We start from the raw sequence: 23,973 nt of genomic DNA on the forward strand, positions 1-23,973 counted from the left end.
CAGCAGGGAAGACCCCTCCCTCCATAGCAGTTAGACTCTTGAGGAAACTAGGCTGGAATAATTGTATTCCTTTTTATATTTCTGGGAGTTTTTAAGACTTAGAGTTCTAAATACAGGGCTAAGTACTTTTTTGAAGTACAGTGGTTGATATAAGATGAGGTACTCTCTCATACACAGAGACATAGGAAAACAGTTAATCATTTTACTGAAGGTAGGAGTTTCAAATTATTTTAGTTGACATCGTGCTAAAGTTGGTCGAAATAAGAATGATAATAATTGCTTTCAAGGCTAGCAAGCCCAGAGGAGATGGACGAGTCGATTACATCGACTCCTGTACTCAACTGGGGTCGATGTAATTGACTTGCCCCTCTCCCAGTAATCGACTTACTCCAAAAGGATGAATGGTATAGTCGACCTCGGTGAGATTTGAACTCAGAACATAAAGACGGATGAAATACTGTTAAGCATTTTGTCTAGCGTTCTAACGATTCTGACAGTCCGTTGCCTTAACAATAATAATAATAATAATAATAATAATAATAATAATAATAATAATAATAATAATAACAACAACAACAACAACCCCCCAGTAGACACAATATCTTCGGTCAACAACTGAATCTATAACATAAGTACCAGTAGAGCAGTGTGGGTCGACTTACTCTGCTCTCACGAAATTTGAAAACTGGGAAACAATATTTCAGTTGTTATGCATTAGACATTTCCTTCCCATGGATTTATAGATTACAATATCATCGCCTTTAGTTATTTCCTGTTACAGTCCTAATCGATAGTGCTCTTAATACAGCGATAGTTACTAAACGACATTTAAAAACAATGGCAAGAAACTTCCACAAGTTCATCATCAATATCAAAAGAATAGTTGCAAAAAATTATTTTAACGTTTCTTCAATTTCAAACAATAAACGACCAGAGTCCAACAAAATACATTTCCTTCTGTGTTGTGAGAACGATTGCTTTTTGTATTCTGAGATTATCTTCAACATTGCTTTTGTACAGTTGATAAACCTCTTCAATGTGAAATAAGAACAGCGGGAAAAGACAAAGAAATGGTGATGCATAATCTCAGGATTAAGATGTTATACGAGAAATGTTATAGTAATATGTATCGTAGGTTCTTTTTTTTTTTTTTTTTCAGTTGTAGTGCACCTGAGCCCTGTATCTCATAATTCCATGATATGTTATTATATTGTAACTTGATATGAAAGATCTTGGTGGCGAAAGTCTTTGAATAAATATTTCTAACTGGTAGGATCCGAGCAAAGCATTTCGTCGATGATCAGATTGCACTTTCTCTTCAAGACCCTTATACACAAATAGTTTCTTGTATTGTTTTATATATATATACATACTACTTTTATATATTTTAAAGTTTTAACTGTTTATAGTTTGGACAAGATGGATAATCGATATATATATATATATATTCAATTTTGAATTAAAATAGCCGTAAAATATAAGTTTCACACATCCCAGGAAATAGGCCCACAGCACTCATCCGCTTTATGAATTGCCACAACACCCAGAAATTCTTTACATTGCTAAAAAGGCTTCACAAAGGTTGAATTTTCTTGTGAAAACAAGAAAGTAAGTCAGCCGCAAACAATTATTAGTTCTGTACAAGTGACGCAGCATTTTTGGACTGAAATACTGTGAAGTTATCTATAAGCAGGTACACACGTGCACGTACACACATACACAAACACCCACACACACATGCACCTCCCACCACACGCAAACGCATACACTATTTCTATTCTTTTGACGTTATTAACTATAAGCATATCTCCGATCTACACACACACACACACACACACACACACACACTTCAATAAAACATTCTCCTCCCTAGTAAGAGTGAACTCAACAAAACTGCAATCTGTCACGATTTCTCCACATGAAGGTGATGGGTTGCCAGACCCATTACAGCATCGAGCAAAATGTCCTGGCACTATGCGTATGGCTCTTTAAGTTCTGAGTTTAAACCTTGTCGAGGTCGACTTTACCTTTTATTCCTCCAGGTTCGATAAAGTAAAATGCCAGCCAAATATTGGTGCTGGTTTGATAAGCTGACCACCTCCTTCGCAATTACTAGCCTTCGGCCTAAATTACACACGTTTATTTCTCTATTTTACATTCAACGACAAAAACTACGATGGTTCTAATCAATTTATTTCGTTTTAGAATCCTAAAAGGTCCCTTTCTCTATTCAGTACAATATGTGAGTGTTTGTTAGTAGTGGAGAGATAAATATTTATTCCACAGTCGCCTGGTAGCTTGAATAATTCACTTTCTAAGCTGTCGGTGACAATAAAAGCCTGGCTGAGTCAGCAGATTTGGCAGAATGTCGCTTCCATTATTTCTGTCTCTTGCAACTGTATCATCGTGAAACGAAATAGATACTCCAGGATATTAAAACTTTACCCTTTCATTTTCCATATTTTTCTTAGTTGCTTTCAGTCAATAAACTGCAGTCAAGCTGGAGCACCACTTTCAGCTTGTGTGTGGAGGTTGTAGCCGATTATAGTATTTATTTCAGTGTACTATTTCTTTTATCGATCTCTAGTTATCGACTCGCTACCTAGCTTTTCAATGCAAAGAGATACAACAAATCAGTTTATATTTACTGATTGACACCGGTAAATAATCACAGGTGAGCGCTCCAACTGATCCGATCAACGGAACAGCCATCTCGTGATATTAATATGCAAGTGACTGAGCACTCCACAGTCATGCGCACTCTTAACGTAGTTCTCAGGGAGACACGGAATGTGACATGGCTGACCCTTTGAAATACAGTCACAATTCATTTTTGCCAGCTGAATGGACTGGAGCAACGATAAATGAAGTGTCTTGCTCAAGGACACCTTGCACCCTTGGCAATTAAACTCCCGGTCTTACGATCGTCAGCCGAATACCACGAACCACGAAGCCACTAAGCTTACGCATGATTCTTCTCAAGTTTAAAATGTGACATTGTTTTTGATATCAACATTCCAGCGATGGAGCTTTGAAGTCTTGTTTAGAAACCAGCTCCTTCCTCGGAGGAAGAATTTCAATAATTAAAAACTGAACATAACATAACATAACATAACATCCATACAAACAGACAGACAGACAGACAGACAGACAGACAGACAGACATGCATACTTGCATGCATGCACGTATACATGTATACATGTATGTGTGTGTGTATTTATATGTATGTGTGTGTGTATTTATATGTATGTCATTATTCAGTTTATTTCAAGATTTCTTGCCAGTAGAGAAAGAGCTGGTTTCTAACCTAGATCCAAGGTTCCTTCATTGGAATTCCAACATCAACAACAGAGTGTTTTTGTAGTGTGTATGTATGTATGCACGTATGTATATATGCATGTATCTATGTATGTGTGCATGTATGTCTGCATATATGTATGTATGTATGTATGCATGTATGTAAGAATGTATGTATGCGTATTGTATGTATGTATGTATGTATGTATACATGTATGTATGAATGTATGTATGTACGTGTGTATGCATTATGTACGTGTGTATGTATGTTAGAGTGTATGTATGTATATAAGAATGTATGTATGTGTGTGTATGTATGAATGTATGTGTGAATGTATGTATGCGTGTATGCATGTATGCATGAATGTATGTGTGTATGTATGTATGTCTGTATGCGTGAATGTGTGTATGCACGTGCGCCTACGTCCAGACACACAGTTGAGCCTACTACTAGTCTCATCAACTCAAGTCTGATATTTCTCGATTTGCCTTACAATTACAATGAAAAGAAAAGAAACGCGTATCACTGCCTCGTGAGGATAGCTCAGATCTGCAATTTAACGTGTTTGAAAAAAGGATTTTGTTTAAATATCGACATAACAATGTCGTTTAAACAAAAGATGACCTTTCAATAGAAAATAGTTCTATTTGATGTTCACACTGCAAAATATTTCAACTAACAAAACTGGTTTCGAGTCTTTAACGTGTTACTTGATAGATTTATTCTTTACTTTAGAACTTTTTTTACGAGTACTGCCACATCACCGAAGATTGAGTCGTTGGATTCCCTTGTGGCACATACCAGAAACAACATCTGTTCATACCGCAGCAGACCTTCCTTTAAATGTCGTTAGACCTTGTTGTTCTTTACAACATTTTGCTACTCTCTTCACATCCGAATATATTCTTGACAAACCATTTTTAAGGTTAAATGTAATATTGCACACAAAAATCTTTTTTCTTAAACGGTTTTATTTCCTGTATATGGGTACTTATATGGTATAATACCACAATTTTTGTTATATGCGATTGTGTCTTTTACGAAATGACTCTAACAGGTGTGTGTTTATTACTGAAATCTGAAGAGGTTACTATAGAGATAAAAGAGTTAGAGGTCGATATATTAAGAGATGACAACAAAGGGCGTAAAGTTACCCGGGGAATTTTATTTGTGACAAAGATTGTGTGTGTTTATCTGTCACTACCACTTCATGGTTGTAGCAGACTGAGCAGAGAGGACACTGGTCAATGTGAAACCAACGATGACTGAAAGACTCTGGGTTAAAACAAAAAATACGGAAAATCTGATATTACCAACACACCACCAATGTCTAGCCATGAACAACTACAAAAATGAATTAATGAATAACAATACTGACTTTAAAGTGCAGAGTATGCAATAAGACTTGGCCATATCATTTCCAACAGTCCAATCCTTGACAAGCTCAAAGACATTCACAGAAATGATTTCGTCCGTCATTACAGCCGTGTGTAACACATTTGTACCTGTTCCGACACAGTTTGGGGGGTCACTGTTACTCTCGCACGAGAAGCCAAATAGGTTGCTGACTCGAATCTCTGTAATGAAGAGTTGACTGAGCGTACATTTTACTGGTTGATTCTGAACAGCGTCCGACACTGTTTATACGAAAGCTTTTTGTATGCGTGTCTCTCGCTAAATAGTTTTACCAGGTTTCTTTCTGTTGTACTTTTGATGTATGTTGAAAGCAAACTTAGATCTTCATAGTAGATGATAAGTGCAGCAGTTTCGACTTGCATATCTCTGTGGGTGTCTAGTTTATCCTTTTGCCATGTAATGACCAAACCAGATGTCGGTTTGGGGAGTGAGGAGGCATGCCGCTTGTCCTGCATTCGGTTTTCTCTTTCAGCGCGATATCTGTCAGTACCAGTTCGAACTTACAGCATATGGCCTACAGAAGCACATGTTTGTGTTACAGTCTCCATCTTGGCCCATGACTACGGGCCAGTTTCTAGCCTTTTCTTTCCTTAGCCTTGAAATCTCCCATCAGTAGCACTTTGTCTGTGCAAAACATGTTACGTAAAGTTTGTGATAACTAGTTGTAATAACATGAGTTGGCAGCGAGCCGCATCTTCTGGTCGACTCGACCAGAAGCAATTTTAAAATATGTTCAACTTGTTTGGATTTGGTTTACAACTAATCTTCCGCAACTTAACATTCTTTATAATCTTAATTATATTCCATGGGACTAGTGCTTTGCATCCGTTTCTTTGGCATTAAGTAAATTCGAATCACAATATTATTTTCTCAGACGTAGTTCATTTAAAAAGGTTCCTGGCTATTTTCGAATCCTAGATAGTCCAGTACTTAATTTGATCAACATTTTTCGTTTCTCATCATAGTCTGTTGATGGATATAATTATTAATATATATATATATATATAATTATATATATATATATATATATATATATATATATATATATATATATATATATATATATATATATATATATATATATATATATATATATATATATATATATATATATATATATATATATATATATATATATATATATATATATATATATATATATATATATATATATATATATATATATATATATATATATAGTGGTGTTATTTAATATTTGTGGAGGCGCGTGGCTTAGAGGTTACGGTGTTGCATTGATGATCGTAAGTTTTTGGTTTCGATTCTTGAACCGGGTTTTACTTTGTTTTCTTGAGCAAAACACTTCATTTCAAATTAGTCATCCTGCGACCGACCGACCGGCCTTATGAGCTTATGGCTCGGTGACGAGTATTGATTTTTATTTTTTATCTTTTTTATTTTTAATATTTACCACCACGATACTAAGACTATTTAACTTTATTACATCGTTTATGCAATAGAGTATTAATCCTTCCGTAGCAATTACTTTAACATTTTATCTTAATAATACATACGAATGTTATTTCAAAGGCTGACTGAAATAATTCGGTTCCAATTCTTGCAATAGTATTCTATGGATCAATGAAATGAAATAGGAGCGGTTAGCCGAGATTAAGTTTATTTTACCGCGGCGCCTGAAAGGGCAACAATTTCTGTCAGCATACCACATGCAGATGGGCGTGTGCTTTATGAACATGCAAGCACGTATAGCAAGAATGCAAGGTTACATGTGCAGACACACACACACACATACTCACACCTAATACATGTATGTGCGTCTATGTATGTATGTGTGTGTGCATTTATGTACGAGTATATATACAATATATATAGGCGCAGGCGTGGCTGTGTGGTAAGAACCTTTTTTCCCAATCACGTGGCACCTTGTGCAAGTCTCTTCTACTATAGCCTTGGGCCGACCTAAGCGTTGTGAGTGGATTTGGTAGACGGAGACTGAAAGAAGTCCGTCGTATATATATATATATATATATATATATTCTCACTATATATATATATATATATATATATATATATATATATAGTGAGAATTTACAAAAAAACAAAAGACGAAGACAGGTGTGTAAACAACAAACAGATGTATTAGTTTATATATATTCATCTCTGTGTGTATCTTTGTTCCCCCACCATCGCTTGACAACCGATGTTGGTGTGTTCATGTCCCCGAAACTTAGTGGTTCGGCAAAAGAGACGGATAGAATAAGTAATAGGATTACAAAGAATAAGTCATGGAGTCAATTTCCTCGAATAAAGATGGTACTCCAGCATGGCCGCAGTCAAATGAGTGAAACGTGTAAAAGAGTATATATGTATATTTAGAGAGAGAGAGAGAGAGAGAGAGAGAGAGAGAGACGGGCGGGCGCATACATACATAATCATATATGTACGTGAGTATGTATATATATATATATTGACAAGGGGCAACACCCAGAAATATTAATAACTCTCTCTCTCTCTCTCTATATATATATATATATATATACACACACACAAACTTACACACAGACACATGTATATAGTCTTTTCTTACTATAGAATGTCTGTATTTGTGTGTGTGAGTGTGTGTGCGTGCGTGCGCGCGCGCAAAATTATACACAAAAAGAGCGAGGGAAAGGATGGTGGAATGGTGAATAAAAACATGAAAGCAATGCTGCCTTGCCACGGTGTACTTAGATGGAGCATATTTCAGATATTTCCTAATGTATCGTGACCGAGGAGCAATTTATGAAAGCTAAAGACTGAGAGATGATATTCGCAATGCTCTACATCAACTGCTACGTGTCATTATGAAGCAGACGATAACAAACAGGCTGCTATTAATATTTCTTAAGCAGATGTAAGATCGGACAAAAATTTTTGGTAATATTTGATTGCCAAAAGTATTGTCAAAATATTTTTGAAAATTTATTATTTCGAAATCCATGATTAGCGAACGAAATTTCTTTCATTGGTATTTGTTTTAGATATTATCAGAAAGTTTTTCACTATTCATAACCCTCTGGTGTTTGTGGGAGTTTAAAATAATAATAATAATAATAATAATAATAATAATAATAATAATAATAATAATGATAATAATAATAATAATAATGATAATAATAATAATAATAATAATAATAATAATAATAATAATAATAATAATAATGATAATAATAATAATAATAATGATAATAATAATAATAATAATAATAATGATAATAATAATAATAATAATGATAATAATAATGATAATAATAATAATAATAATAATGATAATAATGATAATAATAATAATAATAATAATGATGATGATGATGATTAGAAGAAGAATCGTTTCAAATTTCGGCACAAGGCCAGCAGTTTTAGGGATAGGTGTTACTCCATTACGTCGATCTCAGTGTTCAACTGGTCCTTATTTTAATGATCCCGAAAGAATGAAAAGCGAAGTCGACCTCGGCGGTATTTGAACTGTAAAGGCGGACGAAATGCGGCGGAACATTTTGTGCTTGTCATTGATATTTACATGAATTAACAGCTTTCTCTGATATCATAATATATTATCTATATCATTGGGGTCTAAAGATCTTTAGTCAACCTCAATCTTCTTATTCGCCCTTCTGTGCAATGCTGGAGTACTTTTGTTGAAAACTTTATAAATAGACTTCGAGAACCGACAAAGAATCCTCAGCCGAAGTAATTCCACACAAGGATAACTATCTATATTCTAGCTGAGTACGAAAAGGTTCTTAGGTTAAGACCCAGCCAAAGCTTTGAAGTGAAGGAATGTTTTCAAGCACTGATCGGAAGCTGTCTAGTAGAGTCGCTTCTCAAGCGACCAACTGTCGACTGATTTAAAGATCACAAAGGAAATGACGGTGCTTAACCAACGTGCAAATAATCTATATTGACCCAGAAACACAATGACCGTAAGATACATACATACATTCATGCATACATACATACATACATATATACATACATACATACATACATAAACAACATTCATATTATAAATTTATTTCTAAACATGCCGCATATTCATTCCCGTGGTTATTTCAAAACATGTTTAATACACACATAAGCACAGATACATGTAAGTCCAGACACGCACATAAACACACCACACACACACACACACACACACACACACACACACATAATTGTATACATTTGAATAATTCTTATATATAAAATATATTTGTGCGTAGGTATGTGTACATACGTATGTATTTATGTGTGTCTATACGTATGTAGATATACGCATATACCTAGCTTCGTCCTCACGTACACAAACCTATGTCCATAGATGTATTTCCTCAAAGTACAACTGAGATATTTAACGTAAACACTGGAATACTCGGTTACCTTAAGGTTGTTTTGTTAAAGATAACACTTCTTTTCATCATGTTGCACGAATTACTGCATTCCTCTTCGGAAGAAGTAAACTGTTAACTGATGATGGAAGAGCACAGTGATGAAACAAGCTGGAGATACACGACACCGCACAAACAATACATGAACACTATCAAAAATAAAAGGAATCTACTTTGAGATATAAAACCGGACGTCGAGTTGAGTTTGAAATGGGAAGGATTAACTAATGAGTACAGAGCAAAAGTAAATAAATAAAAAAGAAAATATTTAGGGAAGTTTTCAGGGAAAGGTACATTGGGTGAGAAGAAAGAAAATAAAGATTACTTCAAATGTATGTAGAGTATACACACACACACACATACATACACACACACACACACGCATACATACATATATGCATAGAGATTGTTGTTGCTATTGATTAACCCTAGGCCATCCCCGATGAAGGAAACCTATGATCGAATTGTTCCAGCCTGACCATGTCATATTATATTCAGATACAATGTAAGTCACACTACACTATACAAAGTATCTTTTCAAAGATTGTTGATTGTGATATGAGGCGGTTGAGCGACCAAATGATGTTGTTGTGCTCTTGGGATTGTATCATCCACGTAGATGGTTCACCTCAGTCAACAACAAAAGAGACCCTTAAATCTTTAAGCGAACAATTCCTCTCCTTTGGCTGTTTCTGCTCCTCCAGAGGTTTATCTCGATTAGAGATATTTTACAAACAACAGTCTCAGCATTCATCAGATATTGAGATAAACATGGATATAATTATTGGAATTTCATGAGATTAATTACACGACTTCCTAATGAAATTAATTGGGACTTACTGATTATGTGCATTAATTAATGGCTTGAGTTCCTATTAAGTGCGGAAACACTTTATCTGTTAAAATGGACAGGTCGTACATTTAGCAACATCAGCCTTAATTACAATTTAATAAAGGTAATTCGACTATTCAATATAAATGGCTGATGTAAATCTACTTTAAGATTTGATAAAGACATAGCATGAAGATATCAGAACCATGTCCAATAGCACAATGGTGATGCTGTTCAAACCATCCCTCCTACAAACGGGACGGTGAATACTTCCGCCTCACAAGCTTGCAGCCGATCCTTTTGGTCTCTTGCCGAAAGCTTCTCCACTAAATTTACATCTTCCTTTCCGACTTTGATGGATTTGTATACAGTACACAAGCTTTTGTGTTTACTGTCTGCCACCACAGATGCCTACACAGGCGAAATGCTAAGCACCTTGGGTCGCTTCTTAATAAGGGTCGAAACATTTTCAAGGGGAACAGGCCTTAACAATGTCCTGTCCTTTACCAACACTGCGGCCAGCCCCCTCACTAATCCTCTCCCCCCAACTCTTCTTACTCAAGAACATCAGCCTTCTGGAATTTTCTCCTGTTAAGATTTATTCTGTAGTCGTTTACTCGTAACTATCCAAACACCAATATTAACCACGGGTTAAGGCGCTGAACTGGCAGAATCGTTACCGCGCCGGGAAAATGCTTAGCGGCATTTCGTCCGTCTTTATGTTCTGAGGTCGCCGAGGTTGACTTTACCTTTCGACCTTTCGTCCTTTCGGGGCGATAATATAAACACCAATCGGACACTGGGGTCGATGTAATTGGCTTTTCCCTTCCCCCGAAACTGCTGGCCTTGTTCCATAATTTGAAACCAATATTAAACGCGGGTCTCTGACCAAACTCGGTAAGTCTGTTGACGTAGACCGATGGAAGCTGTCACTTCTTCGAAATCAAACTAAAAACAACAAATACAAAAACATAACAAATATTATAACTAGACTTTTATTTTAGTCATGATGGCCGTTGAAGTGATCCCTGGCCTCGTTGACAGACACCGTAGCTATTAGTGAAACTGTGTTTGCTGAAGTGTATCAAGTCAAAGTGTTTTTGAATGCAGTCTACTTCCGTAAAGGTTAGTTCCGTGCAAGTGACTAAAATGTTTAAAATTAAAATTTGCGTAGTGAAATCATTGTTTCTAGATCCAAGACTCTGTAATCTTTGGTGAACAAAAATTGGTTTTATCTTTAAGTTCGAGTTTACGTGAGGCCGGAATAGTACCTTAGGTACCTTCAAGGATTGTGTAGGTAAAAAGCCAATAGAATGATGGTCATTATATTATTGTTATTATTTTTTCTAATGGTTTTTGTGATTGTGTTAATCCAGATCAATCCTATTATACCAGATCTACACTCAAAAGTGTTCAGCCATGACTATCCTGTCTGTTTTCCGGCATTTGTATCTAGAATTACATTATCATAGACGTTTATTTTTAAGTTGTAATACGAGGAAAGTTTAGCTACTGTTACTAACCGGTCAAGCACAACATGAATGCTCCCGCGTTGACTCACATTTTGTTAAAACTACTCTACATTGCGTCAATAACTGTTTCTGCTTTTCTTTTTTAAAACAGAGGTTTTCAGAGATTTTGGGGGAAATGCTGACAGTAAAACCCTTCTATTATTTCACTTCCACACACATCCTTAAACATGTTCTTTACTTCCTTCCATCTCTAGTCATTCCTCTCGGCCTTAATAACCAATCAACTAACACAACCGTCACACCCTAACTACCTTCTATTTTACGTTATTCAAAAATTACCATTTGCTAAATTTGCTAAATTTGCACTTCCTTTTGCTTTCTTCTTTTTCCTTTCTTTTCTTTTCTTTCTTTCTTTTCCCCTTAGTTATTTTTCTCATTAGAACAGCTTATTTCAATATCCGATTTTGGCGGTTAATCTCCCTAAAACCACGTCTGTAATCTTCTCAATCCCCAGACAGCTACATTCGTTTATTCTCCACTGACTTTCAAACCACAACTCAACGCTGTCCGACCAATTCTTCTTGTTTCGCTCAAGCTGCGGTTAGAACCATTATTGTGATGAGAGGGAGAAAGTGTTAGGGACAAAACCTTTCGAGAAGACACATAATGATTGTTTTATACCATTCCACCTTCAAGTTAGTTCTTCGTGGAATATAAATAAAGCCAGCAAGTGACGCTGCCTTAGATATAACAAAAGCGGAAGCGTTTCTTTCATTCGTTTTTATTTTTATTTTTTTCAGCTATTGCGCGCGCGCAACTGTCCTCTTTCTTCTTTCATGTAGCAGAATTGTGTCATAATATTGATATTCCTTGGCCCAGACTAAACAGACGACGTAAAGTAACCCAAACCTTCACCATTGACGCCACTGTCAACGTCACTCTCGTTGTCTCTTTCATCACTCTCCTCAACAGCGACGTTGCCACCACCACCACCATCACCTTCTCCCTCTTTTTCTCTACTACTTCTCTTTACTTCTTCCCACCTGATCATAAGCATCATCGTTATCAAATAATCATAGGGACAACAATAATAATAATAACAACAACAACAATAACAACGATGGGGGGTGGGGGTGATAACAATGTTGATGATTTCTTTTCGTATTGTCCTCCCAAGAGGACAATATAAAAGAATTTCTTGATATCGTTTCACAATTTATTGTGTACAGCATTTACTACATTACCTATTAACTTAATTGTCCGAATCTATGTCATTGGCCCATTTGAATTATTTCCCTTGGGTTATTTTATTTTTATTTTATATGCGACTATGTCAAAAACATATCTATATCCAGGGTTACAAAATACTATATTCATATATTTCCAAATACTATTTTCATAGCATTGAGATAATGTTGGATGAATGAAACAGTAAAACGCTGAGAATTAGTTAAGTTTCCTTGTGTTTTGAGTTCAATTCCTGCTATAGACGACTTAATACGTTTGAATTGGATACATAGCCTTAACGTTCTTGAGTCCATGCCATCGATTATATCCCCGCTTGACTGCTTTCGTCTGAAATCACAATTACATTGTTTTCTTTTCTGTTCTTCTAGGTTTTAAAGAGACATCATATCTGTACGCAATATCATCTGCGGCGCTCGTCCATTCGTTCGCACATGCGTGTAGTCGAGGCATATTAGACAGATGTACGTGTGATATCTCCAAAAGACTTCGAAATAAAGAAGCCTGGAAATGGGGAAGTTGTGGGGATAATATCCGTTACGGTGTGAAATTTACACGAAAGTTTCTGAGGCGAGCGAAAAGATCGGGAAAGGATCTCCGAGCAAAAATTGACCAACACAACACAAATATTGGAATAGAGGTAACTTATTTGCTTACATTCATACATGCATGCATGTTTACATAAACAGTCATACATGCGCACATACACGCATGCCCACATACATGCATGCATACATACATGCATACATACATACATACATACATACATACATACATACATACATATGTACATCATAGTAATTTAGACAAAATTTTCTGTAATAACCATCCATATCCAGGAATCTCATAAGCTCCTTTTTGTTTGATGGAACTGGGAATTTCACAATAGCGACTGAAATTTCGGGCTTTACAGTTTTTTTCATAAATAGCTTTCGTTTTGTCCTGTGATTTCTTCAAATGTTCTATGGCAACCTCAGTAGCTTTGGAAGGTCGGTTTCGAAAAGTAGACACATGGTCTAGCGAGTTCAAGTGGGATTCAGGGCTCTCAGAAGGGCTTGGCTTAATGCTAACATGTGGATCAGACAAAACCTTGGACCCTGCTAAATCATTTCCAATAATCAAGTCTACACCTGAAACTAGGAGAGTTTTCTTAACACCAACTTTCACCAAACCAGACACAAAATCTGACTGCAAATCAACAAAATGAAGAGATGCACTTGAAATTCCACTAATACCTTCTAATAAAACGTCAGAGTTAGCAGACGACACGTCCGAGAAAGGAAGAATACCTTCCAACACTAGAGACTGGAGTTCGCCTGTGTCCCTCAAAATAGTGATGGGTCGTAATGTGGACTTATCACCCTTAAGTGAGATAAACCCTTTTGAAATAAAAGGCAAGTACCCCTCCTCATTGTTAATAATGTCGGAAATAGGCTGAGACTTGATATTCACAAAAGCGTGTGGAAAGGGTTGTGACTAATTTTTTTAAATCCTCAATTGCTCCACACTGGGAAATTCAATAAATTCTTCCACCTTAAATTCCATGATTAAATACTGATTTCACAAGAAGAATTTCGAATGTTGATACAAAATTATGCAGGTAATATGTGTATTTTAGCAGTGGAAATTTTTGTATATAGCCTTTTTTTTTTTAAACTCTAGGGGTATGATTTTCGCTTGGGGTGCGAGAGGTCCCGGGTTCGAATCCCGGACGAGCCCCCAATTTGTTACGATCAGACAAATTATAATGTAAGAAAAAGGGGGTAAACTTCTGATCGCAACAACAAAGTGTTCAAACAGGGAAGCAAATGTTCATATATGAAGATTATGTCCAGTCTCAATTGATTCAAGGTAGGTGGTGAACGGTCCGACCCGTATGCAGCTCTGTCTCTCGTACGAGATTACCTGCCTTGCTCGTTAACAGGAAGTGAACGAGGTTACCTGTCTCGTACTATGCTAACTTCCTGTATATATATTTGGTTACTCATACCAACGTTATTTCATTTCTGCCAAACAGTCGTTGACAAACGTTTATCTCGCCATCTTCGGAAAATATAGGGTAAGTTCTCACCCTTCATTATCTTATAGGGAATACATAACACGGTGCTCTGCAACCGGTATGCCACGGCACACTGGTGTGCTGAAGTATAACCTGAATATAATTTTTTTCGTTTTTGGATTTGATTTGCAAGATTTTTTATGTGATTTCGTGTGTTGAAGCATATTCTGTTGTGTCTGGGGAGAGTCATTTTCTTATTGTGCCTTAAAATTTAACACACTCACCGTTAATAAAAATAAGAAATAAGTGGAAATTTTAACGGTGAATGTGTTGAATTTTAAGGCACAATAAGAAAATGACTTTCCCCAGACACAACAGGATAATTTTTTTCCTTATAGTTTTAGTTCGGGTGTGCCGCCGAATTTTGAAAAGAATATAAGTGTACCGCAAGTGAAAAAAGGTTGCGGAGCTCTGGTGTAGACACGTCTACTGTGCCAGGTTTTTAACCACACAGCCACACCTGCGCATAGATACATACGTGCGCGTGTGTGTGTGCTTTATATATAGAGAGAGAGAGGAAGGAAGGAAAATATTCTCAAAAGTTTTTAATTATTAAAAATTTTTTTTTTTTTTTTTTGAAAGAGAATGGCACGAACTTTTTGAAATGAAATTTTCGTTTTGTCTGTAAATATTTTCGTTGTTCAATTCTTCTAACACTAATGTGTTTGAAGCATTGAAATTTCCATCTTTTAACTCATTTATCACGTGCCTAGGAATATTTTTTCTATTTCCCCCTCCTCTCAATCAAATGAGAAAAAGGAAAGAAAGCGAAAAGTAATCTATTTTACTGCGGCCCATTTCAGAAACAAGCCCTGTGATATTGGGATGGCTGTTGCAGCGAGTGTCACTGGCCATTCTTTGCGGCAACCTTTTGGCCATGGTGTCCTCGAGGCACACCTGAACACGCCATTTGCTTTGAGCTGTTACTCTCTCCATTCACATCTTCTTCTGCTTCATTCCACTCACCATTCCCCCCCCCCCCTATTTGTTTTCTTTTTGTTTCCTCGGTGAGGTAGTTCAGGGTTTTTTCCTCGATTTTAATCTTGTATACTTTTAATAGTTTTTTTTTCTTCTATGTTGCCAAACAAAAATCTCTTTTACCACCCAATGAGGATTAAACGTGAAATTAAAACTGCACACATTAAACTGAATTAGCAATAGGGAACATCACACCAACGCATCGGTAAATCCAGTCTCCAATGACTCGCCTGTGCTAATAAGTAATAATAAATATTATTCCACATCCTAATCTACTCAATAGTTTTAATAGATAAATAGATAATTTTCTACATAAATATACTGGATGGACTCTTTGTTGACCCCCCTATCTGTTCACGTTTGAATCGATAAATATTTAAATTTCGTTTCATTGATAGCATGTTGTCGTCGAAGAAATGGGTAACGTCCACACAGCGACTGTCTGATGTTTACATTGGTGTAAATTCACTGCAAAACTGTCAGACGTAGATGTTGATATAATTCAATAATGAAGTGGGAATAAAAGAAAGTGGAGAAAGATATGTGTTTAAAAGGAAAGGAACAAAGGGCGAAAAGAAAATCGACGGATTAAAGAAGGAAGGGAGAGGAGGAGGAGGGAGAAAAGAGAAGAAAGATAAGACAACAAACAAAAAGTCATGTAGAATAACTTATATAAAGAAAAAAACTGGGGGAAAATGAAGAAAATAAAAGGTGTACGGTGGCGGGGCCGGAGTGGGGGGGGAATGACATGAAAAATGAAGATGAAAAAGAATAATAAAAAGAAAGAAGAATAATATTTGAAAGTACCATGAAATAGAAAGGAGAAAGAAATGGAATAAAAAAAGTCATAAAGGGAAGAAGAGTTGGGTGCAAAGTGAATAAACAGAAGCTGAGCTTCTTTACTCTACGGAAAGCATCGAGTCATGTTTGGCCGCTTTCAAAGGCAACGTTCAGCACCAAGTTAAACCGTTTTTAAGCGAAAGCAAACAGTTCAGCTCTGTGTGTGTGTGTGTGTGTGTATATAAGTGTGTGAGAGTGGCTGTGTATGTGTGTGTGCGCGTCCTTTGTTACCTTACCCCCCCCCCCCCCCCATCAAATAGAGCGCATTGTAATGGAACCGTCCAGTTGTCTCGTTCTATGAACTTGTTATCAAGTTTCTGCTTTCCTTGACGGAAAGTCAAAGAACAACCATTAGTTAGATCTTTTAATTTTGTTGTGGGTTTATCTCACCCCAAGCACTTGATATGCTAAATACCTACAGCAATTATTATTCAGGCCATTTCATTTATTTTCCTCCTCCTTCACTTTTTTTTCCTCAGAATCGTTAAAGCATCGAATAAAATGTCCAGCAGTGTTTCTTCCGGTTCTTTACAGTTCAAATCCCGCTGGAATTCGGGGTCGATAAAATAAGTACCAGTTGATCACTGGGGTCGATGTAATAGACTTATCCCCTCCCCTGAACATGCTGGCCTTGTGCCAAACTTTGAAATCATTATTATCATTATCATTATTATTGTTATTATTATCATTATTGATATTAAACTATTATATGCTACATTTATTAGTAGGAATGTCTTGAGGTATAGTCACAAGTCACCTCAAATCTCAAGAATCTTTCTTAGGATTCTTATAGAAGACAGGATTGACCTTTCCTGAAGGTCGGCAGAGCACTTCTCATTACCAATATCTGTTGCCTTTGTCTTCAACAATCACTTCAGCTCTTTAGTTAGGTCCTGAAATGTCTTAATTTGTTTCAATTTCTTTGGAATTCATTCTGTTATCATATGGTATTGTAAAGACTGATTTTACAATCTTACAATTTTCTATAAGAAAACTAAAAAAAAAAAAAAAAAAAGAGCCTGTCTCCTATGAAGTGGAGCCTTTCTCTGATAATGTGTTTGTCTGAGAGTGAACCCATCTTGTGTGAGAATGAATCCTTCTCCCTCCCGATTGAAACATTTTTCACGACTATTCAAAAAACTAATAAAAGTGTAATAGAGCAGGTATATGAACTGTAAAAGAACGATCCAAAACAGGTGCTAGGGTGCTTCATTGGACAGGGGGTGGGGTCCAATCACAGGGAAAAACGATAGACAGTCATAAAACTTATATATTATGAAGTTATACTATGAACAATACGTGGGCCTTTTCTCACTCAGTTTGACCAAGGCTAATAAAAGGATTCTAGAATTACCAGCACTAAACAATTGAGAGTATGTAGAGGATAGGCAAAGAGAAAACGTAAACACAGCCGCAAGGTACCGAGATCATTACAAGTGCAAGTTGGTAATTTTACTTTTACACATATTTTGTTTTAGTTTTTTGTATGTTCATTATACTCTTTACTTATTCCTTGTGACACTTTGTGCGCATTTCATTTACAAGTTTTGACACGTCCCATTGTAAATGCTGCATAATGTTTTTCACTCCTCTCCTCGTCCTTATAGCGCTTGCCGGTCTGCTCTCACTTCCTCGTCCTTGTATCACTTTCCTGTCTGTTCTCTCCTCCTCCTCCTCCTTGTATCGCTTGCCTGTCTACTCTCTCCTCCTCCTCCTCCTTGTATCGCTTTCCTGTCTGTTCTCTCCTCCTCCTCCTCCTTGTTTCACTTGCCTGTCTACTCTCACTTCCTCGTCCTTGTATCGCTTGCCTGTCTGCTCTCTTCACCTCCTCCTCCTCCTCCTCCCGCTTGCCTGTCTGCTCTCTCCCTCTCCTCCTTGTATCGCTTGCCTGTCTGCTCTCACTTCCTCGTCCTTGTATCGCTTGCCTGTCTGCTCTCTCCTCCTCCTCCTCCTTGTATCGCTTTCCTCTCTGCTCTCTCCTCCTCCTCCTTGTATCGCTTTCCTCTCTGCTCTCTCCTCCTCCTCCTTGTATCGCTTGCCTGTCTGCTCTCTCCTCCTCCTTGTATCGCTTGCCTGTCAGCTCTCTTCTCCTCGTCCTTGTATCGCTTGCCTGTCTGCTCTCTCCTCCTCCTCCTCCTTGTATCGCTTGCCTGTCTGCTCTCACTTCCTCGTCCTTGTATCGCTTTCCTCTCTTCTCTCTCCTCCTCCTCCTCCTCCTCCTCCTCCTCCTCCTCCTCCTCGTATCGCTTGCCTGTCTGCTTTCTCTTCCTCCTTCTCCTTGTTTCACTTGCCTGTCTGCTCTCTTCTCCTCGTCCTTTGCTCTCTTCTCCTCGTCCTTTGCTCTCTTCTCCTCCTCCTTGTATCGCTTGCCTGTCTGCTCTCTTCTCCTCCTCCTTGTATCGCTTGCCTGTCTGCTCTCTTCTCCTCCTCCTTGTATCGCTTGCCTGTCTGCTCTCTTCTCCTCCTCCTTGTATCGCTTGCCTGTCTGCTCTCTCCTCCTCCTTGTATCGCTTGCCTGTCTGCTCTCTCCTCCTCCTTGTATCGCTTGCCTGTCTGCTCTCTCCTCCTCCTTGTATCGCTTGCCTGTCTGCTCTCTCCTCCTCCTTGTATCGCTTTCCTCTCTGCTCTCTCCTCCTCCTCCTCCTCCTCCTTGTATCGCTTGCCTGTCTGCTCTCTCCTCCTCCTTGTATCGCTTGCCTGTCTGCTCTCTCCTCCTCCTCCTTGTATCGCTTGCCTGTCTGCTCTCTCCTCCTCATCCTTGTATCGCTTGCCTGTCTGCTCTCTCCTCCTCCTCCTTGTATCGCTTGCCTGTCTGCTCTCTCCTCCTCATCCTTGTATCGCTTGCCTGTCTGCTCTCTCCTCCTCCTCCTTGTATCGCTTGCCTGTCTGCTCTCTCCTCCTCCTCCTTGTATCGCTTGCCTGTCTGCTCTCTCTTCCTCCTTGAATAGGTTTACTGTTCTGCTTACAGATATTTCTAATGTGCGAATCAGTCGCTTGGTTTTTTTTTTCCTGGAATTCCAAACTTATCCAAACTGACAGTATGTATGTATGTATGTATGTAGGTATGTACGTACGTACGTATGTTTTTTTTACCAGATATCTCTATGGAAAAGGGATTGTTCGAACATCTCTATTTATATTGTTTGATTTTCAAGCAATGGGGATTACCGTTGTTTCGATTAAGGCTTAAATCTCGAAGTGGGTTTCTTCATAATGATCGGAACCATATCCGCAGGCCTGGGTGCAAAGAGTGGTCGCGATATTCCCCTAAATGCAGTGGCTATCTATGGCCCTGGTAAGAAGCAGACAGCTGTGTGTCTCCAAGTGTGTGGAAACAATCTTAACAGAGGAGAAGAATAGCATTCTATTCACCCACTGCGTTTATGAGGGAGTAGCGGGTTGGAAAGGCATGTGGATGCTTGATTATATGGGGGATGAATTATTGGTTACCCTGCTTTAGGGTGTTTCAGGCTGTTTTCCCTATATAAAAACCAATTCCATTTGATAATTTCGATGAAACCACTTACTTACACAAAAATATACAGAAGATTTTACCAAGAGTAAACCGAACAAGTGTTTAAATAAGTATTTACATCCTAGCTTGGAAAGATTTTCGTGTTTTGAGAGGCTGGAAAATTGTGCGTTCCTTTTGTACCAACGATTCCTTTTAACCCGGAGCCAAACAACAACCAAGAAATCTGTCTTCCCGTGGACCTCTGTTGCCTCTGCCTCTCTGGTGTGGTTGTGGTGCGCATCTCAATTTATAGCCATGTTTTGGCGAACAAGAAAAGTCAAAGAAAACTCCATCGATCGTACAATTGTTGCTGAAATATTTATTGGCCAGAATCCAGGGAAGTCACCTGATATGCTGTGGCTTCTCGTTACTGAGCTAACGCGGTTTCAAATAAAAATGTGGAAACTGATGGAGAATGTTGCGTTTCAGAGAACGGTTTCTGGGATGATATCCTGCTGGCTCGGCTTCATTTCTCACTCTTCCTAGATTTATAAAGTATCAGTAGTATTGTCATTTCTTTTCACTGCAATCCTTTTGTGCCTCAAAAGGGTGACTATACGAGCGAATATGAAATTAATAGTAGAGAAGTGGGGGAGGCTTCTCTCCAGGTAAGTCCACGAATCGATAACACCACGCAGTGGGAGTTAAATCATTTTCTGTTGTCGGCCTTTCTCAGTCTGTAATTATGTTTTAATAGCAGACGCGGAGTTGTAAATTTTCCATTATAAAAATAGTTCTTATTAAACATTATGAATTAATTAAAGTAACAATTTTTTATTTATTAATTAAAATATTATAAATTAATTAAAATGATAGTTTTTTTATTTATTATTTTAATTGATTCAAATAGTATTGAAATCAATTAACATATTAGTTTGTGATTAATTTTCTTTTATCTGTTTTAGGTCGTAAGGCGAAACGTAAACCGGACTTGTAAATGTTACGGTGTATCAGGCTCTTGCACAACACGGACCTGTTGGAGACAGTTAGCACCATTTTCTAAAATCAGTGCCATCCTTAAAGAAAAATACGAAAAGGCCGTCCGCGTAAACAGTTTCTCGGAACAACGACTAAATAGCATAGGAGACAATCTTCGTGTGAAACATAACGAACTGCTGTACATAGAGAAATCTCCAAGCTTTTGCCGCCGGACTCGCTATTCGTCCGGTATTTCAGGTCGAGTTTGCATGAAGGGAGAGAACTGTAAAGTTATGTGTTGTGGTCGTGGTTACAATGTGGAAAGTATTGATGTACAGAAACACTGCTTGTGTAACGTAATTTCGTGCTGTCATGTTAAATGTAAAATATGCAACACTAAACATGAAGTTCATACTTGCAAATAATGCAAAGATAGAGAAGAAAAATGTTTGTAAATGGATTCGAAGAAGAGAAACTGAATGACACGAACAATAATCATTAAAAGAATTTGAAATCAGGAGAAAATATTAAGAGTGAAAATAAATAAAAACAACAGAAACTTTACTCACCACAAATAATACCATAATAACTCATCTACGTCTGTCCATTAATAAATTAATAACGAAATTGATATACAATCAAATACATTCAGTCGCGCGCGCACGCACACACACACACACACACACACACACACACACACACACACACACACACACACACACACTCCCTTCCTTTCTCTATTTGGAGATCAGGCAACAATTATTATTAAATAAGCTGAAGTTTCGAATATTTTTGCATGTATTGGTTGGTTTCTTCAGAAGGTTGAATCTCATATTGTTACAGGAGAGGAGAATGAGAATATGTGACGTTTATGCTTTCTCATAGCAATTAACGACTTAAGTTAGGTCGATTATGACCAGCTTGAAACGAAAAACCATCTGGCTAACATTTAACTTCCGTCTAGTGACGATAGAACTGATTGGACATACTTCCGGCTTCTATCTTAAACCCCTAAACACACACAGAGGAAGACATTGCTGCATAATAACGAATGCTACATTAATTACCTCGTCTTACTACATTTATCGCAGCGATAATGAACTATACCTTCATTCGGTACAGAAAGGGACGCACCTCCCCATCTATGGCGATCGAACTGAGTGTGATTCAACCACAAACATTTTCCCTACTAAAGCTGATGATACAAAGAGGAAACTTTGCCGATAAAAGAATAAAATTAATCATCAATTAATATTGCTTATATTTTTTAACCTCCTGTTTTATTTTACTGCAACTGTTTTGATGTTCAAAGTATTGTGTGACACATTAAATATATAAGATGGCGCACGAGATAATAGCCTGAGTTCCGTAACAGTCTGCTCCGTTATCTTCACCGCAGCCTCACCACATTAGTTGATTGTAAGATTGCATTGAGCGATCATCTCTAGTCTTTTCAGCAAGATGTCGTACTCAATAGCGGAAAGACTGGAGGTTGTGGAAGCGTATCAGAGAACGGTTGTATTAAGCAAACGCGTGAAATTTTTGAAGTCAAGTTTCCAGGTAAAGGCTTACCGTCAATGAGAACGATACAAATGTTGGTTAAGAAGTGGCACAACGCACCAAAACAACGACACTCTTCGGTTAGAATGCCTGAATTTATACAGAACATTCACCAAAGGATTACTTGAAGTCCATAGAAGTCAACCTGTAAATTGGCGCAACAGCCTCACATAAGCAGGAGTTTAGGCCAACAAGTGTTGAGAAATTTAAAGTTGAAGCCATACCATACAGCTGTTAAAAGCTTACTTTTTCGGTTGAAATAACACAAAGACACTTGCAAACGAAAGGCTGGGTACCTTTTCGTGTGTTTAAATTTATTTCTGTATTTACACCATACTACGGAACCTGGGCTACTTTCTCGTGCGATATATGTGTGGAGGTCAGGTATGTTGTTTTTAAGTACAGGCTCTGAAACATCGACCCATCAGCCAGTTGTCCTACAAATCGCTTAGCAACATTTCACCAATCTTTATGTTCTGAAAAAATATATATTAGCAAGAGAGGCAGTATTAACACCTAGAGGGGATCTTTATCCCCACTTAAAAGTGGATGTTCTGTTAGAACAAACTATGCTGCGGTGGATATCACGAGAGAAAGTCTCATGTTGACTTTTGGTGCTGGTAAGTAGTCATACTGCTTCTTCTGTCACTATTTGTTTTAACAAGCTCAAAGGCTAATCGCGACATCAGCGCCTTTTCGGCCATTGTTATTCTATATGTTATTCTGGCGGGGAGATAAGTCGCTGCTATCTCTTACGATCGAGCGTCCATCATTGGCAAGACCAAAGAAGGTCGAAATCACGTGACCTTGTGGTCTCGGCGCTGAAGATGGCGGGGGATTTATCTCCTCGTTAGCGATATAAATAAGAGTACATGTTATACAAAAATTCAATATGGGAGTTTCTCTCAAAGTTTCAACCACAGTATAGTTTGTTCTAAAAGAATATGAAAGTTTAAGCGAGGATAAATATTACTACTTTTTGTTCTGAGTTCAGATTCCGCCATGTCGATTTTACCTTTCCATTTTTCGGGGACGATGAAATGAGTACCAACCGAGTATTGGAGTAGATGTAATCGACTGGCCTCTCCCAAAAATCTTCAAGCAAAATCGATCAAATCTGAACTCAGAACATAAAGAAGTAATCTTTATCCCCATTCAAACGTGGATGCACTGTTCAAAGAAATGACACTGCGCTCGAGACCAGAAGAGAAACTCTCGTGCTGGCTTTTGGTGCTGAGTCGACCGCTTCTTTTGTTTAGAATCAGTGTCAGACTTTAAAAACTAAGTCGTGAGATCGATTTGTTTCACTCATCCCTTCAAATCGGTGCCCCAGCTTGGCCACAGTCTAATGACTGAAACAGGCAGAAGGTAAAAGATATCAGTTTCTGACCTTAAAACACAAGTTTTCACCTTTTGTTTGTTTTCTTTTTTCGTTATATTTCTATAATTTTT

General features: G+C 37.6%; 1 protein-coding gene across 7 annotated transcripts in view; it reads left to right on the plus strand.

Moving 5' to 3' along the window:
• The window catches only part of LOC106882622 (protein Wnt-9a), a 278,778-nt gene extending 256,565 nt beyond the window's left edge, over positions 1-22,213 (plus strand). For all 7 annotated transcript variants that reach the window (XM_089340274.1, XM_089340277.1, XM_052975986.2 and 4 more), the window contains exons 3-4: positions 13,024-13,292; positions 20,949-22,213. In XM_089340274.1, coding sequence (XP_089196400.1) covers positions 13,024-13,292; positions 20,949-21,386 — 707 coding nt within the window. In that variant the 3' untranslated portion in view covers positions 21,387-22,213. The remainder of the gene's footprint in view (positions 1-13,023; positions 13,293-20,948) is intronic.
• The last annotated feature ends 1,760 nt before the right edge of the window (positions 22,214-23,973 follow it).

Source organism: Octopus bimaculoides, chromosome 23 (assembly GCF_046866305.1).
Source record: "Octopus bimaculoides isolate indiv1 chromosome 23, ASM4686630v1, whole genome shotgun sequence".
NCBI classification, from domain to species: Eukaryota; Metazoa; Mollusca; class Cephalopoda; order Octopoda; family Octopodidae; genus Octopus; species Octopus bimaculoides.